Below are 16,296 nucleotides of genomic sequence, written 5' to 3' on the forward strand. Positions count from 1 at the left end.
GACCTAATTTCATTATTGTTTCGTCTCAGGGAATAGGAAATCTAGAAGAGAGGGAGAGAGATGTGAAAACAGCACGGTGGTAGAGCAGTCAGAACACACACAACATTGATCAATTAAGTTCTCCCCTTTATTTGTTTTTTTGAGATGGAGTCTCACTCTGTTGCCCAGGCTGGAGTGCAGTGGCGCTATCTCAGCTCACTGCAACCTCTGCCTTCCGGGTTCAGGCAATTCTCCTGCCTCAGCCTTCTGAGTAGCTGAGATTATAGGCACGCACCACCATGCCCAGCTATATCTTTTGTTTTTTTTTGTATTTTAGTAGAGATGGGATTTCACCATGTTAGCCAGGCTGGTCTCGAACTCCTGACCCCGTGATCTGCCCGCCTTGGCCTCCCAAAGTGCTGGGTCCTGACCTCATGGTCTGCCCTCCTCAGCCTCCCAAAGTGCTGGGATTACAGGTGTGAGCCACCGCACCTGGCCTAAGTTCCCCTTTTATATGGGCACAGTTTATGGCGCCCCCAAATAATTACAATAGTAACATCGAAGATCACTAATCACAGATCATCATAACAGATATAATGATAATGAAAAAGTTTGAAATATAGCAAGAATTACGAAAATGTGACAGAGACACCAAGTGAGCACATGTTGGAAAAATGGCACCAATAGCCTTGCTAGATGCAGAGTTGCCACAAACCTTAAATTTGTAAAAAATGCAAGATTTACGAAGTGCAATAAAGTGATGTGCAACAAAATGAGGTATGTCTATATGGTATTATTTAGGGAATAATGACACGGAAAAAAAAGTCTATACATGTCCAGTGCAGATGGATTTTTAAAAAATATTTTCAATTTTGAATTCACAGATGAAGAACTCGTGGATATGGAAGACCAGTTGTATCCATCCTCCATCTGGTCAGTATGGAAAGTTCTTTCTCTAACTTAGGAATTACAAACCTGATTATCATTAATTTCAAAATGTATATGAATTTTAACTTTAAATATAATTATTGTGCAATAGTTCTTTTTCTGAAAGTATTTTCCTCTTTATTTTCTAAATTTACCTTTTAATAATTTTTTTCTTTTTCTTTTTTGAGATGAGGTCTTACTCTGTCACCTAGGTTGGAGTGCAGTGGCATGATCTCAGCTCACTGCAACCTCTGCCTCTCATGTTCAAGCGATTCTCCCACTTCAGCCTCCTCAATAGCTGGTATTACAGGCACGTGCCTGCCACCATGCCCAGCTAATTTTGTTGTTCTTTTGTTTTTGAGACAGAGTCTCACTCTGTCACCCAGTCTGGAGTGCAGTGGCTCGATCTTGGCTCACTGCAACCTCCGCCTCCTGGGTGCAAGCAATTCTCCTGTCTCAGCCTCCCAAGTAGCTGGGAGTACAGGCGCACACCACCACACCCAGCTAATTTTTGTATTTTTTAGTAGAGATGAGGTGTCACCATATCAGTCAGGCTGGTCTCGAACTCCTGACCTCAGGTCATGCACCTGCCTCAGCCTCCCAAAGTGCTGGAATTATCGGTGTGAGCCACCGCGCCTGGCCCTAATTTTTGTATTTTTAGTAGAGATGGAGTTTCATCATGTTGGCCAGACTGGTCTTGAACTCCTAACCTCAGGTGATCCGTCTGCCTCTGCCTCCCAAAGTGCTGGGATTACAGACATAAGCCACCGTGCTGGGCCATTAATTTTTTTTTTTCATTTAAAATACTTCAAGCCTACAGAAAATCTCAAAAAAAACACAGTGAACACCTGTGTATACTTGACCTAGATTTACCAATGATTAACCTATTGCTACATTGCATTTGGTAGTTGTATCTTTCTAATCTTCATTAATCTAGGATAGTTTCCCTGCCCCCCGACTTTTTAAAAATAGTTTGATGGTTCAGGCCAGCTGTCTTCTAGATTGTTCCACAATCTGGATTTAATGATTGATTTTTCAGATAAAATATTTTTGGCTAGTACTTAAACAGATGACGTGTGCTTCCCATTTCATCACATCAAAAGGCACATTTCAGTTTGTGCTATTATTGGTGACATGAAGTTTAATCAGTTAAGGCAGGGATATTCCAAATCACTCCATTGAAAATGCACAGTTTTCTCTTTTATATTTAATTAGTAGCCTATGGGCAATACTTAAAAGTCCTGTGAATATGCTCTTCCCCAGTGTTTTGCCTAATGGTTTTGGTATGCATTGACGATTCTTGCCTAAATCTGTTATTATACTGATGGTTTCTGTTCTTTTCTTTTTTTATTTTATTTTCTTTTTTTTTTTTTTTTTTTTTTTTTTTTTTTTTTTTTTGGAGACAGAGTCTCTCTCTGTCACCCAGGCTGGAGTGTAGTGGCGCGATCTCAGCTCACTGCAACCTCTGCCTCCAGAGTTCAAGCAATTCTCCTGCCTCAGCCTCCCGAGTAGCTGGGATTACAGGCACCTGCCACTATGACTAGCTAATTTTTGTATTTTTAGTAGAGACGAAGTTTCACCATGTTGGCCAGGCTGGTCTCAAACTCCTGACCTCAGGAGATCCGCCTGTGTCGGCCTCCCAAAGTGCTGGGATTACAGGCAAAGTGCTGGGATTACAGGCATGAGCCACCGTGCCCGGCCTATACTGAAGGTTTCTAAATGGTCAGTTACAAATTCTGTCATTCCTTACAAAATATATATCCTTTTAGAAAAAAGCAGTTTCTTTTCTTTTCTGTTATTCTTTTAGAACAAAGCAGTTACCCTCTCCATTACCACTTTTTCTCTTTTACTATCACTGTGGACTCACGGATTTTTTTATTCTATGTTTTATAGTCAACGACCATTATTATTCCTTTTGATGATCAAATTGTACCAGAGTTAGCCAGTGAGAGCCCTTTCAAGCCATCTCCTGTGTCTTTTTGATGTGTTCTCATCATTCTTCAAGTGCTTTTTGGCTTACAATACAAGATATTTCAAGTTCACTTGTATTTTTCCTGCCCCGTGTATAGCGTCAGCTATTTTTCCAGTAAACCTTGGTTTCTTTTAGTAGACAACAGTATTTAGAAACTAATACCTGGGCATTAGATGTACTCATTGCTGCTGGTGTGTCATATTAATTGCTACTGGAGTGTCATTGCCTCCTTTCTGTGGACAGACCTAGTAAGATTTGTCTTAGGAAATCGTGAGTTCATACTAAAACTTCCAATTCAAATCTGTCACCAAAGGTTTCTTTAGGATTCTCTTCACTTTCTCAGATTCATATTTGTATCTCCTTTCTCCTATAGTGAGAACTCTGGTTCCAAAAATACCCCAAAAAAATGCATTTACTCGTCTGTTCTAACCATGCAGAATATACACACGTGGTGTGTGTGTGTGTGTGTATGTATCTATGTGTCATAGTTTTAGAATTTACTTCTCCAATAACATTACCAATAATACAGATTATATTTAAGATTTCTGGTCAGAACCAAATGATGACGATTGTTAAAAATACAGATTTCTGGGCTTGCCCCTAGCCTGCCAAAACAGAATACTTGGGAATAGGTCCCTTTAGTCCTCATTTTAAAAAATTAACACTCCAGGTGATTTAGAAGAACTCTGATGTTTGTGATTCAATGATGTGATGAGGAGCTTGAGCTTTAAGTAAGAAAGTTGGTATCCTCGTTCTGTTACTTAGTCTTTTCAGGTTCATCACCTGGTACTTAGAAAAGTGCCTGACCTATAATAAATACATAGTAAAGGTACTGATCTTTTTTTATTATAAGGTACTGAACTGGATTGCCACATATTTCCTATCTGGCAAAAATTAAATTAGTTTTAAAAGCAGTTTATGTAATGATGTAATGTTGTAAAGTTGTTCTGAAGTGAATATATTTGTGAAAATAGAAGTAAAAATTTTCTAAAAGCTACACTGTAAAGATAAGTGTGCATGATCAGTTGAGATATACGAATATATGTTTATATATTTTAAAATTATATATGTGTTTCTTTACTTCTTCCACCCATTGGGAGTCCAGTATTTTGGGGCAGATCATGTAACAACTCTAATGATAACGTTACCCAAAACTGATGAAAAGAAGAATAACTTCGACAAAATACTTCTATTTTGCAGCCTGTGCATATTATTACATTATGAACTTTTAAAGGGAGGATGGACTATTTTTTATTCACTTTTATAATCCCTGTCCCCAGCACCATATTTTGACTATGGTGTTACAGGAATACCTCATTTTGTTGCACGACACGTATTTGTGGAGTGAATGAATCGTTCTTTCTCTTTTTTATTGTAGGAAAAATATGTAACAAAAAATTTCCACTTGATTTTAACTGTACAGTTTGGTAGCATTGAGCACATTCATATTAGAACAGGGTTCTACTGACAGCATTGTACCAAGTGAGGGGACCAAAAAATTTTCTGCTTTTCATTGTGGAATGTCATTTGAATCAGAAATCTTCTGGGGACTTTGTTATTTGAATTTCTAACTTTCCTTATTACTTGCCTGGGGGAAAACGCATATTGAACAGCAAAATGGTAATGTTCATCCTCAGAGACCAGACCTTCTCAATGTTCTCTGATGCCTAGTAGGACCACTGCAGGAAAAAAAAAGTTAATGAGACTGTTGCTAGGAGACGGGAGAGCCAAAAGCTCATAGTCTTGTAGGGGTTCCTCTGGAAATCAAGGCAACTTAAGTGTGTTTTGGATTAGAGGTTTAGCTATTAAAATCTGCCCTTTGAAGAGCATGCACATTTTAGTATATAATGTTTAGTATGATTTCATGTTTTTGGGGAATTTTTGAGGATAATCTCAAGGCATTTCATTTCTTTCCATAGGGATAATCCCTTTTATCAGAGCACATCTCATTTCCAAGTGGCTGTTGCGCTGCTGTTTGCCCCCACTCCTTCAGTGCGACAGACAGCCTCAGAGCTGGTGGGGAGACAGCATGCCACTGGTAAGTAGCTGAGAAATATTTTGTAAAATAGATATCCAGACTAAGATTTTTAAAGCAAGCGACATGTTTTGATGGAATAGAATAATGCAAAACTGTGTAGGAATCTCTGATTCTAATCAGCAGCATTGGGAAATGGATTAATTAAATTCTAAATATTCCCTGGTCATTTTTCTAGTTTAAAGCTTGTTTCTTAAATGATGGAGTTGCTAGGAGGCAATATAGAAACTTTCCCCTTGTGATTCTTGTAAAATATTTCCTAAAATAAGATTTAATGAACATGTTACTAAATTGGAGAATTGCTTTCAGAATTGTACCTCAGCTTTATGATATTTGTATTTGACGTGATGAAATGGGTTATGATTCAAGATGTTCTCAAATCTGGTTTATTTTCTCAGTGCTGGGAGAGCATAAGAAAAATATTACTTTGCAATGCAGAAAAGGATACGATGCCTCATTTTTTTAAATTCAGAAAGTCGTGTGACGGGATGTCTGTACTAGAGAGAAAATGAGGAAGAGGGCAGTTTGTAATAATGTTCAGATTGATTGCTTCATGTGAGATATGAAAGTGTATTCAATGAGAAACATTAAAATTTGACTTTAGGATGAAAAAAATCATGAAAAAGTAATAATGAATATTATGATCGTGTCTTCACTGGAAAAAATTAATTTGTATTTTTGGACAGCGATTTATACAGTAAAGACAAGAGTGTTCTTGGTGCTTCTTTTTTTGAAAAGGGATGTGAGATGGATAGCAGAGATTCTTATCAACGAAGCTTTAATGTTTGTTTCTGAAACATTCCTGAAAACAGAGCTTTTGTAGCTCTGTTTCTGCAAGAAAAATGAAAAAAAAAAAAGTGAAGTGGTGGTTTATTTCTTTGAAATTCAAACTGGCCCTTGAACGTGAGGAAAAGAAAAATGATAGATAAATAGATTTCGTTTTTGAGTTAGATGACAAAGCAGCAGCAATCAAGGAGGAAAAATAAGAATGAAAAAGCTTAAAAGAAAGTCCTCAAGATGGGCCATTTTCCCAAGTTGAACATGTCTGCTGGTAACATGTTTTGCAGAGGGAAAGGGAGAGAACATACTGGAGGCAAAGGGAGGGGGCGTTGAACAGAGCACTGCGGCAAAGAGAGTGACTGACGCATCCAGGGACATGTGACCATTCTCTGGTGTAGCGAAGAAAATTTGCCAGGACTCCATCTTGTATAAGACATTCTATACATACTGACATGCAAATAATGCTATAATCTTTCTGTAGTACATAATGAGCTCGTTTTGCGTGATCCTCCACTGGTGTATATTGGTATTTTGTCTTTGCTTCTACACCTTCCTCTCTGTGCTTCCAGTGCTTTTGTACACTTACTAAAATATTAAAAATGATGTTTTCCCCTTTATTATAAAAATATCATAGTCATTGTCGTAAATTTTGAATAATTTAAAGATGACTATAAAAATTACCCATAATCCCATAACTTAGAGATAATTACTATTAATCTTATTACTGTCAGTCTCTTTTCTCTGAATATATGCAAATAAATGCATAGAAATATATATTTTATACAAAATGAAGATCACATGTACATACAATTTTTAGCCTGTTTTATCCATTAAATATATATTGGGAGCAATTCCCCATATTTTAAAATATTCCACAAAATGTGATGTTTTGTGGATGTATAATTTTCTATCATATAGATGTCCCACTAAATGTCTAATTATTGAATGTTTATATGTGCATTATTTTTGCTGTTATAAATAACTGAAGGAATATCTGTCCGTATAAATATCTGTGTGCTTTTCTGGTTTTTTCTCCCTAGGAAAAATTCGTAGACATGGAATTCCTGGATCAAATGGTATGAAACAGTTTAAGGTTTCTTCCCCCCAACACCTGTCACCTAATTTATTTATTATATGTGGTATAAACATTATTTTCCAGCCATTGTTTTCCTATTAATTTTTACCATTTATGGTGGTGATTTTTTTGATATTTTACAGTTTTACATGTTAGATTTCCATATCTGACCATTTTAAGTGTTGTGATTTTTTTCTTTCCTTTGATTAGTGTATTCACCTGTATTTTTTTTCTAGTTATTTAATTGCTTCATTTTTTACAATTAACTCTTTAATCCACCTAGAATTCATTTTGATATATGGTATACAGTAGGATTTAATTTTTTTCCCCCCTAATAGGTCACCGATTGTTTCAGCATCACTTATTGAATAATCCAACGCAACAACTGTTCTTCCATTAGATGGGGTGTAGCTTTCCACAGGTCGGCCATTTTCTCTTTACCCAAGATGGTTACATTTCGCAATGGTACTCATACCTTCCTGCAGCTTCTGACAGCATACTAGAGCACCATGTTTGTGCTTGTGCGTTTCAAAAATCCTAGGCACATGCAGATTAGGGCAGTATTTTAAACAGGATTTTTTTTTTCATTTTAAATATATTACATTTGTCACATTCTTGTTGCAAATTAAGGAATCCAAATATATGAAACCACGGTTTCAGGTGTGCTATTCCTCTTGGGCACACCTGATATCCCAATTGTGTGTTTAAAAAAAAAAATACCCCCGGGTTAAAGTTCCTCCTTCAACCTCTTTTTTTTTTTTTTTTTTTTTTTTTTTTTTACTCTTCAGATAAATAGTTAAAGTTGCCTCTACTCAGTTCTTGGAATTTTCTAGAATGATATAACAGGGAAATACAAGAAATGTATGAGGAGTAGAAGTAAATAATGTTTGCCAGCCTGTTGCTGGCCGTAGTCTCATGTAGGGATTTAAAGGAGCTAGGGTGGGTCCTAATCCATGCCACCACTGCCACTACCTCTTCTAGATAGGGACACACCCCAGTGGGCCACCTCTTTTCACTGCAGGTGTAAGGCTCAAGACATAAAGCAAGGAGTTTTTTTAGTAGGAGATGGGTTAAATATTGCCCAGAGAAATCTGACAATTAAAATCACTTGCTACCTATTACCAACCCTATCCCGGGCCCCCAACGAAGCTTTCTTTCTCTATTGACTTCTGCTACAGGCCTCTAGCTTTACTGATTCTGGGGGGGGAAAAAAAAGGGCGAGGGGGAGGGTGGCACGTGAGTGGGAGGCTGCCTTGCCTGCAGTTATTGCAAGGGGCTCCTTTGGCTCACAGCCTCAGTCCCAGTAGTTTCCTGACTTGCCGCATTAGACTGTGTTTTGTTTATGAGGAGGTTGGTTTCCCTGGCAATGGCAGCTCGCCAGTGCATGCGCATTTGCTCCACTGCAGTAGCAGAATGCGGCTGTGGGGCCAGGGGAGGGGTCCTGAGGACCGCAGTGGCTGGAGTTATTTGGCAGACATGACGTCAGTTTTTCTGAGTTAAACTGCCATCGTTACTGTATATGGAGCATTTTTTTTTTTTTTAATAAAGCTTGGAAGGCTTTTAGCCACTCCTTTTCTTTCCTCCCAAATAAACTGCTCTCTATATGCTCACCAGTGACCACGAAGGCTTTCTAAGGTTTGAGGCCACCGATGCCCTCAGGGCCCCGAGGGGAATCCTAATAGTATGAGAACAGGAAACAGACTGCCTGGTTTCAGACCTCAGCTGCTTGCTAGTTGCATGACTGTGGGACGGGTTACTTAAATCTCTTAGTTTCCTTAGATGTAAAATTGGGATGCTAACGGCATGTTTAGAACAGTGTCTGGCACATAGTAACCATTATGTAAGTGTTGTCTATTATTATTTGTAGATACTAAGGGAGACTTGCCTGGAAGCAGACTTGTGTCCGCAGTATACAAACTCACCCTTTAATGCACACACTGACCAGATAACACAAACACACATTTACCCCCACAGTACATAGATTCTTCTCACAGTACACACACTTGCCTTCCAGTACACAGACATATCCAAAGGCACACCGACAAGCACCACAGCAAAAAGATGTTCCCCAGAACACATGGATACCCCACTCCCCGTATCATTAGACTCTCCCAGAGGCACATATGTACTGCTTAATGCAGAGACTCACCTAAGGCACACTGATGCAACCCGCATGACACAGACTTGCCCCCCCATAAGGACTCTACTATGACACACAGACAATCCCAACATCACACACTGTTCCCACATCACACAAACCCATTTTTGGAAACACACAGCACACAGACTTATCCCACAGAACACGGCTTCCCCGACAAGCACACATACTCTCAAGGCCAGTAGACTTACCCCACAGCACACAGACTTTCTCCAGAGTGTACAGCTTCTTCCCACAGCAAACAGACTTTCTCCAGAGTGTACAGCTTCTTCCCACAGCAAACAGACTCTCCCCAGGGCACACAGACACCTCTGATATCACATACTCTCACCACAGATCATAGACTCGTTGTAGAGCACAGGGACTCTTGCCAATGAAACAGACTTTCCCGAGAATGGACTCATGAGACAGCTTGAAGACCCGCATTATGACACAAAGACTCTCCCACAACAGACTCACCCCATTGTGTACAGACAAGCACCACAGGCCACAGACCATCACATCAGGACACAGACTTGCCCAGCACTACACAGACACTCCGCAGAGCACGTAGACTCACCCCACAAAGCACAGACTAAACCCATACTACAGAGACTCTCCCTATAGCTTTCAGACAAGTGTACCCCACCACAGAGACATGCAGCAGTACATCTTACAACATATATCACTCCTTGATGCACAGGATTGTGCCACAGCACACAAACTTATCCTACAGTGCACAAATTCATGTCACAAAAGACACACTCACCACACAATACAAATACTTGATCCAGCCGGGCGCGGTGGCTCACGCCTGTTATCCCAGCACTTTGGGAGGCCTAGGCAGGCGGATCACCTGACATTGGGAGTTCGAGACCAGTGTCACCAACATGGAGAAACCCCGTCTCCACTAAAAATACAAAATTAGCCGGGCATGGTAGCGCATGCCTGTAATCTCAGCTACTCCAGAGGCTGAGGCAGGAGAATCACTTGAACCCGAGAGGCGGAGGTTGCAGTGAGCCAAGATTGTGCCACTGCACTCCAGCCTGGGCAACAAGAGCGAAACCTCACCTCAAAAAAAAAAAAATAAATAAAAATAAAAATAAAACAACCCAGCAACAAAAACAAACAAAAAAACAAATACTTGCTCCAGAGTTCACTCATTTGCCCTAAAATATCTAGATCTTACCCCAGAGTTACCACACAATGCATGCTGTGTCCCTGCATCACCAAAATACAACTCAAACTCCTCAGACACACTCTGATAAATAGACATACCTCACAATGCACAGCTTGGCATCATAGCAGGAAAAACTGGCTCTACAACAGATTTATTCCACAACAGACACACTCAGGCTGTAGAGACACCTAATCTTTCTTTAAGGTATTCAGACCCACCCTTTTGGGCACGGTCACAGATGTGATCCAGGATACCCTCACTCATCCCACAATACTGATGCAACCCACAGCATACAAACACATCCCACAGCATAACACTAACCCCACAGTGCTCAGAAATGTCAGGCACATACTTGCCATACAGATTTATTTCACACACAAAAAACACAGCCAGGTGTGGTGGCTCATGCCTGTAATCCCAGCACTTTGGGAGGCCGAGGTGGGCGGATCACGAGGTCAGGAGTTCAAGACCAGCCTGTCCAACATGGTGAAACCCCGTCTCTACTAAAAATACAAAAAATTTAGCCAGGCATGGTGGCACATGCTTGTAGTCCCAGCTACTCAGGAGGCTGAGGCAGGAGAATCACTTGAACCTGGGAGGTGGAGGTTGCAGTGAGCCAAGATTGTGCCATTGCACTCCACCTTGGGCAACAGAGTGAGACTTCGTCTAAAAAAAAAAAAAGAAACAAACAAAAAAACAAACAACAAAAAAACACTTCTTATAGTGCCTGTACAATGCAAACATGTATCCCAAAATATATGAAACTATTTGCTATGTCACTCTTAGGTTTACCCCAAAGCACATAGACCGTTTTCACTGCTCAAGCTGCTGCCTACAAAACAGGAGATGACAAGCCATGCACAGAAATTCACCAAAATGCACAGATTCACCCATCAATATACATACTTGCCTCACAACTCACACAAACACTACGGAGCACTGAGACTCACCCTAAATGTACAGACAAGCCCTTCAGGGCGCAGACTTACTCTGTAACATACTAAATCACATCCCCCGTACTTAGATGTGCCTTATGATTCACAGTGATGCGTGTAAACACATAGATTGCTTCCACAATGCACAGAATTGCATCATAACACAGACTTACTCTACAGTGCAAAACCGACAGTACACATAAACATTTCCCAGTCGGTAGACACACAACACACATATTACTCCTACAATGTAAAGATTTCCATCATGGTGGATAAACGTGCTTTTCCATGCTGTTGAGCTACAACTCTGGCCTACAACAACAGAAATACAGCTTATGTAATAGTTACCAGCAAGGCCTCTAGACCCATACTAACTGGGTTTGAATCAAGGTCCCATCCCTTGCTGACTGTATCACCTTGGGTAAGTATATTTCTTTGTTCTTTAGTTTGTGCAACTGTAAAACAAAGATAACGGTAGTGCCTACTTCAAAGAGTTGTTGTGAGTAATAAATACGTTAAGATTTGTTAAGTGCTTAGTACAGTGCCTGGCACATAGTGACTCTTAGAATTGTTAATTTATGTTACAACCATCACTATCATTACTACCAAAACAAAAAAGGCCTACCCCAGATATCTAGAATCATCTGACAACAAGAAGACTCACCATATAATATATAGATTAGCCCTAGAACATCTAGAAACACTCGACAACACACAGACACCCCGCCATAGTACCCACATACCCTACAGACCAGAACTCTAACCAGACATCACTCACAACACACAGAATTGCATCACAAGTAACAAATTTGTGCACAGGCTTGCTCTATAACACATCCCACAATACCCAGACTGGAAGCCAGGCTGTGTGTTATACCCAGCTTCACCCCACAAGGCACAGGCCCACAACATACACACACAGACACACACACATCCTAACCTCATAGATATGCCCTACATCACACAAACACACGCTATCACACATATATTTTTGTTTCACAACATGTGGATACCCTTGCTCTTCACAAACATGTTCCTAAATACATACTCCTAAAATTGGCAGCATCACATGATAATACAGAGCCCCCATTCCACAACATTTTTTTTTTTTTGAGACGGTGTCTCACTCTGTTGCCCAGGCTGGAGTGCAGTGGCGCAATCTCGGCTCACTGCAGCCTCCGCCTCCCAGGTTTAAGCAATTCTCCTGCCTCGGCCTCCCAAGTAGCTGGGAATACAGGCGCATCCATGCCTGGCTAATTTTTTTGTATTTTTAGTAGAGACAGGGTTTCACCGTGTTGGCCAGGATGGTCTTGATCTCCTGACCTCGTGATCCACCTGCCTCAGGCTCCCAAAGTGCTGAGATTACAGGCGTGAGCGACCGCCCCTGACCACAACGCATTTTACACTTACCTCATGCTTGTCCCATAAAGAACTACATGCTCCACATCGCCTAAGCTGCCCATAAATCTGACTTACCGAACACTACCACACATATGACCAGGCCCCACACCACACAGATTTGCTCTGTAATACCTAGATAAGTCCTACCATGCAGAGATATCCCCCTAAACACAAAACCATCCCAAATGCACAGCGTCATATCACAACAGACACACAAACTCATCCCATAACATGCAGACTTGCACGAAAACACCCAGACTCCCACAAAGCAAACCCATGCCCACAATGCTAATACCACATAGCGCCCAGACTGGCACAAGACAAAGACTAGCCTCAACTCATCTAGTCTCAACCCACATGATATAAAACTTGCTCTACAATGGTTAAAAGCTTATATTCAGGTCTCAGACTGCCTGAGTTCCAATCCCACATGCATCACTTACTAGTTGTGTGACCTTGGAAAGGTTTCTTGAACTCTCTGTGCCCCAGTTTTCTCAGCTATTTGTTAGGAATAATAATGTAGTAGGGGTACTTATCTCTTATAGCTGTTAAGAGAAATAAATGGGCTGGACGTGGTGGCTCACACCTGTAATCCCAGCACTTTGGGAGGCCGAGATGGGTGGATTAGCTGAGGTCGGGAGTTCGAGACCAGCCTGACCAACATGGAGAAACCCTGTCTCTATTAAAAATACAAAATTAGCCAGGCGTGGTGGCGCACGCCTGTAATCCCAGCTACTTGGGAGGCCAAGGCAGGAGAATCGCTTGAACCCAGGAGGCAGAGGTTGTGGTGAGCCAAGATCATGCCATTGCACTCCAGCCTGGGCAACAAGAGTGAAACTCCATCTCAAAGAAAACAAAAAGGGGGGAATAAATGAGTTAATGCCTGTAAAGTGTTTAGAGCAATGCTTGGTAAAGAGTCAGCATTATTGGTGTTAGCTGATCAGGTTGTCATTGTTGTCGTTACTCCACACGGAATTGGACCATAAAGGTAAGACTCAATCTAAAACAACTCAAATCAACCCACAATGCATAGAATATCCCTCATAAAGCACAGAATCGCATCACAATGAATACTCTCACCACTCTTTTCCTATAACACCCATCCCATATTGACTGCACCTATTCTTTTTTTTTTTTTTTTTTTTTTTTTTTTAATTTGAGATGGAGTCTTGCTCTTGTTGCCCAGGTTGGAGTGCAGTGGCGTGATCTCAGCTCATTGCAACCTCTGCATCCTGGGTTCAAGCAATTCTCCTGCCTCAGCCTCCCGACTAGCTGGGATCACAGGCCCGCCACCACACGTGGCTAATTTTTGTACTTTTAGTAGAGATGGGGTTTTGCCATGTTGGCCAGGCTGGTCTCGAACTCCTGACCTCAGGTGATCCACCCATCTCTGTCTCCCAAAGTGCTGGGATTACAGGCATAAGCCACCGCGCCCAGCCTGACTGTACCTATTCTGTAACGCCTAGAAGCATCTATCATATAGAGTTTCTGCATAACACCTAGACTTATCACACAACAGCTAGACACACTACAATGCACAACATACCCAACAAACAGAAACTCATTCATGAAAAGACTCATCTCAGTTTAAGCAAATGCACTCTATCATACACATATATGCTCTACAATACACATACTTACCCCAGAACACCACATTGGCTCCACAACACAAGGAACTCACTTCAAAATCTCTAGAAACAATCCACAAGCCATAGACTTCTCCAGTATGCAGAACAGCATCACACCACATAAGCTTGACTACAATTAACAGACAAGAAAGCGGGACATGCACCATAACACATACATTATCCCCATGACATAAATACTGGTCCAGCAAAATACTGTCTTGCCTATACAACACTAAGATGTGCTTCATAAAATACAAACTCGTTTGACAACACAAATTAAAATATTTCAAAATGCACATATATACTCCATAACACACAGACTTGCTCTACAACACACCGACACACCCCATATCATCCAGACGTGACCCAAAACACATGGCAATACCCGATAAACGGTCACTCCTTTTTTTTTTTCTTTGAGACGGAGTCTTACTCTGTTGCCCAGGCTGGAGTGCAGTGGTGTGATCTCAGATCATTGCAACCTCTGTCTCCCAGGTTCTAGCGATTCTTCTGCTGCAGCCTCCCCAGTAGCTGGGACTACAGGTGTGCACCACCACGCTCAGCTAATTTTTGTATTTTTAGTAGAGACTAGGTTTCATTTTGGCCAAGCTTGTCTCGAACTCCTGACCTCAGCTAATCCACCTGCCTCAGCCTCCCAAAGTGCTGGAATTATGGGCGTGAGCCACTGCGCCTGGCCTCAGTCTCTCCTTTTAACACACAGACTGGCCACGCAAAATAGCCTCTTCCTGCCACGACTTCCCTCACAGCAGCACATCCCACAAAGGATGGTCCACATACAGAGAAACACAATGTACAGATATGTTCTGCAACACACAGACTTCCTGGACAAGACCTAGACTCGCCCAGAAACATCCAGATCCATTTTACATCTTAAAGACTCACATCCCAGGCCAGGCGTGGTGGCTCACGCCTGTAATCCCCGCACTTTGGGAGGCCAAGGTAGGCGGATCATGAGGTTAGGAGTTTGAGACCAGCCTGGCTAACATGGCGAAACCCTGACTCTACTAAAAATACAAAAATTAGCCGGGCATGGTGGTGGGCACCTGTAATCCCAGTACTCAGGAGGTTGAGGCAGGAGAATCGCTTGAACCTGGGAGGCGGAGGTTGCGGTGAGCCAAGACCGCGCCATTGCACGCCAGCCTGGGCGACAGAGCGAGACTCTGTCTCAAAAAAAAAAAAAAAAAAAGACTCATATCCCAGATTAGTCTGCCAACCCATGGACATGCTCCACAATGCGTGAATAGAACCACAATGCATGGACATGCCTTACAATACATGGAACTACACAGGCTCTAACTTTAACACACAAACTGTCTCCATAAAACACTTCCTTGTCTCTTCAAAACTTAGTTTAAAATCAGAAGAAATGCTCAAAAATACACATAGACTCAACAAGGCCTGGACATACCCCACTTCAACTAGCCTTGTCCTGTAACACTGAGACTCATCTGAAACATAGAGATACATTATGCCTCACCTAGAATGGCCCCCCAGAACCCAGACTAGCTCCAGAACACCCAAATAGGAGCCACAGTATATGGACATAACCTTACATATACAAATCCTTCCTACAACATAACGACTAATCCCACAAAACACTTTCTTGCTCCATAACACCAACACTTACCTCCCTGTGCATAGAATCGCTGGACAATAAAGACACTCCCTACAATTACAGATATGATTCACAATACTAAGACTTGCTGTAACACATGCCAACTTCTCCAAGCCACACAGAATCACAACATTATATGTATTATCGGACATGTCCGTATATTTTGGGGACAACTGAACTTATCCCATGACACCCAGGCCTTCCCCAAAATACATGGACGTTTCCCATCATACATATAATTTCCAGACAACAAAGACTGGTCCTGAAAAATAGGTTTTTTATTTCATAACACCAACACTTAGCTGAGAACACACAGGAGTGCTGAGCAAAACATGCATAAAACCCCACGATGCACAGACATGCCCTACAACACCCAAAGTCACTTCATAACACACAATCTCACTGCAGCACACCGACCCAGGGACTCACCCTGAGACACTCAGGCTAACACATCACATCCAGATCTACCCCCACCTAACCCTAATTGCCCCATGTCACCAGACTTACGTCACAATAGCCAGACTTGACCTGCAATAGTCTGATTTGTCCCATAACAACTAGACAAGACTATCCACACAATACATACAAAGACCCCCAAAATGTTTGCTTGT

General features: G+C 41.4%; 1 protein-coding gene across 3 annotated transcripts in view; it reads left to right on the forward strand.

Moving 5' to 3' along the window:
- Positions 1 to 866: 866 nt before the first annotated feature.
- The window catches only part of LOC112130931 (uncharacterized), an 89,528-nt gene continuing 74,098 nt past the window's right edge, over positions 867 to 16,296 (forward strand). For 2 of the 3 annotated variants that reach the window (XM_054545150.2, XM_054545151.2), the window contains exons 1-3: positions 867 to 912; positions 4,798 to 4,916; positions 6,734 to 6,769. In XM_054545150.2, the coding sequence (XP_054401125.1) occupies positions 881 to 912; positions 4,798 to 4,916; positions 6,734 to 6,769 (187 nt within the window). In that variant the 5' untranslated portion in view covers positions 867 to 880. Of the gene's footprint in view, positions 913 to 4,797; positions 4,917 to 6,733; positions 6,770 to 7,106; positions 7,509 to 16,296 lie in introns of those variants that run through there. The other variant, XM_054545152.2, reaches the window with a different exon arrangement.

The sequence above is a fragment of the Pongo abelii genome, chromosome X (assembly GCF_028885655.2).
Source record: "Pongo abelii isolate AG06213 chromosome X, NHGRI_mPonAbe1-v2.0_pri, whole genome shotgun sequence".
Taxonomy (NCBI): Eukaryota; Metazoa; Chordata; class Mammalia; order Primates; family Hominidae; genus Pongo; species Pongo abelii.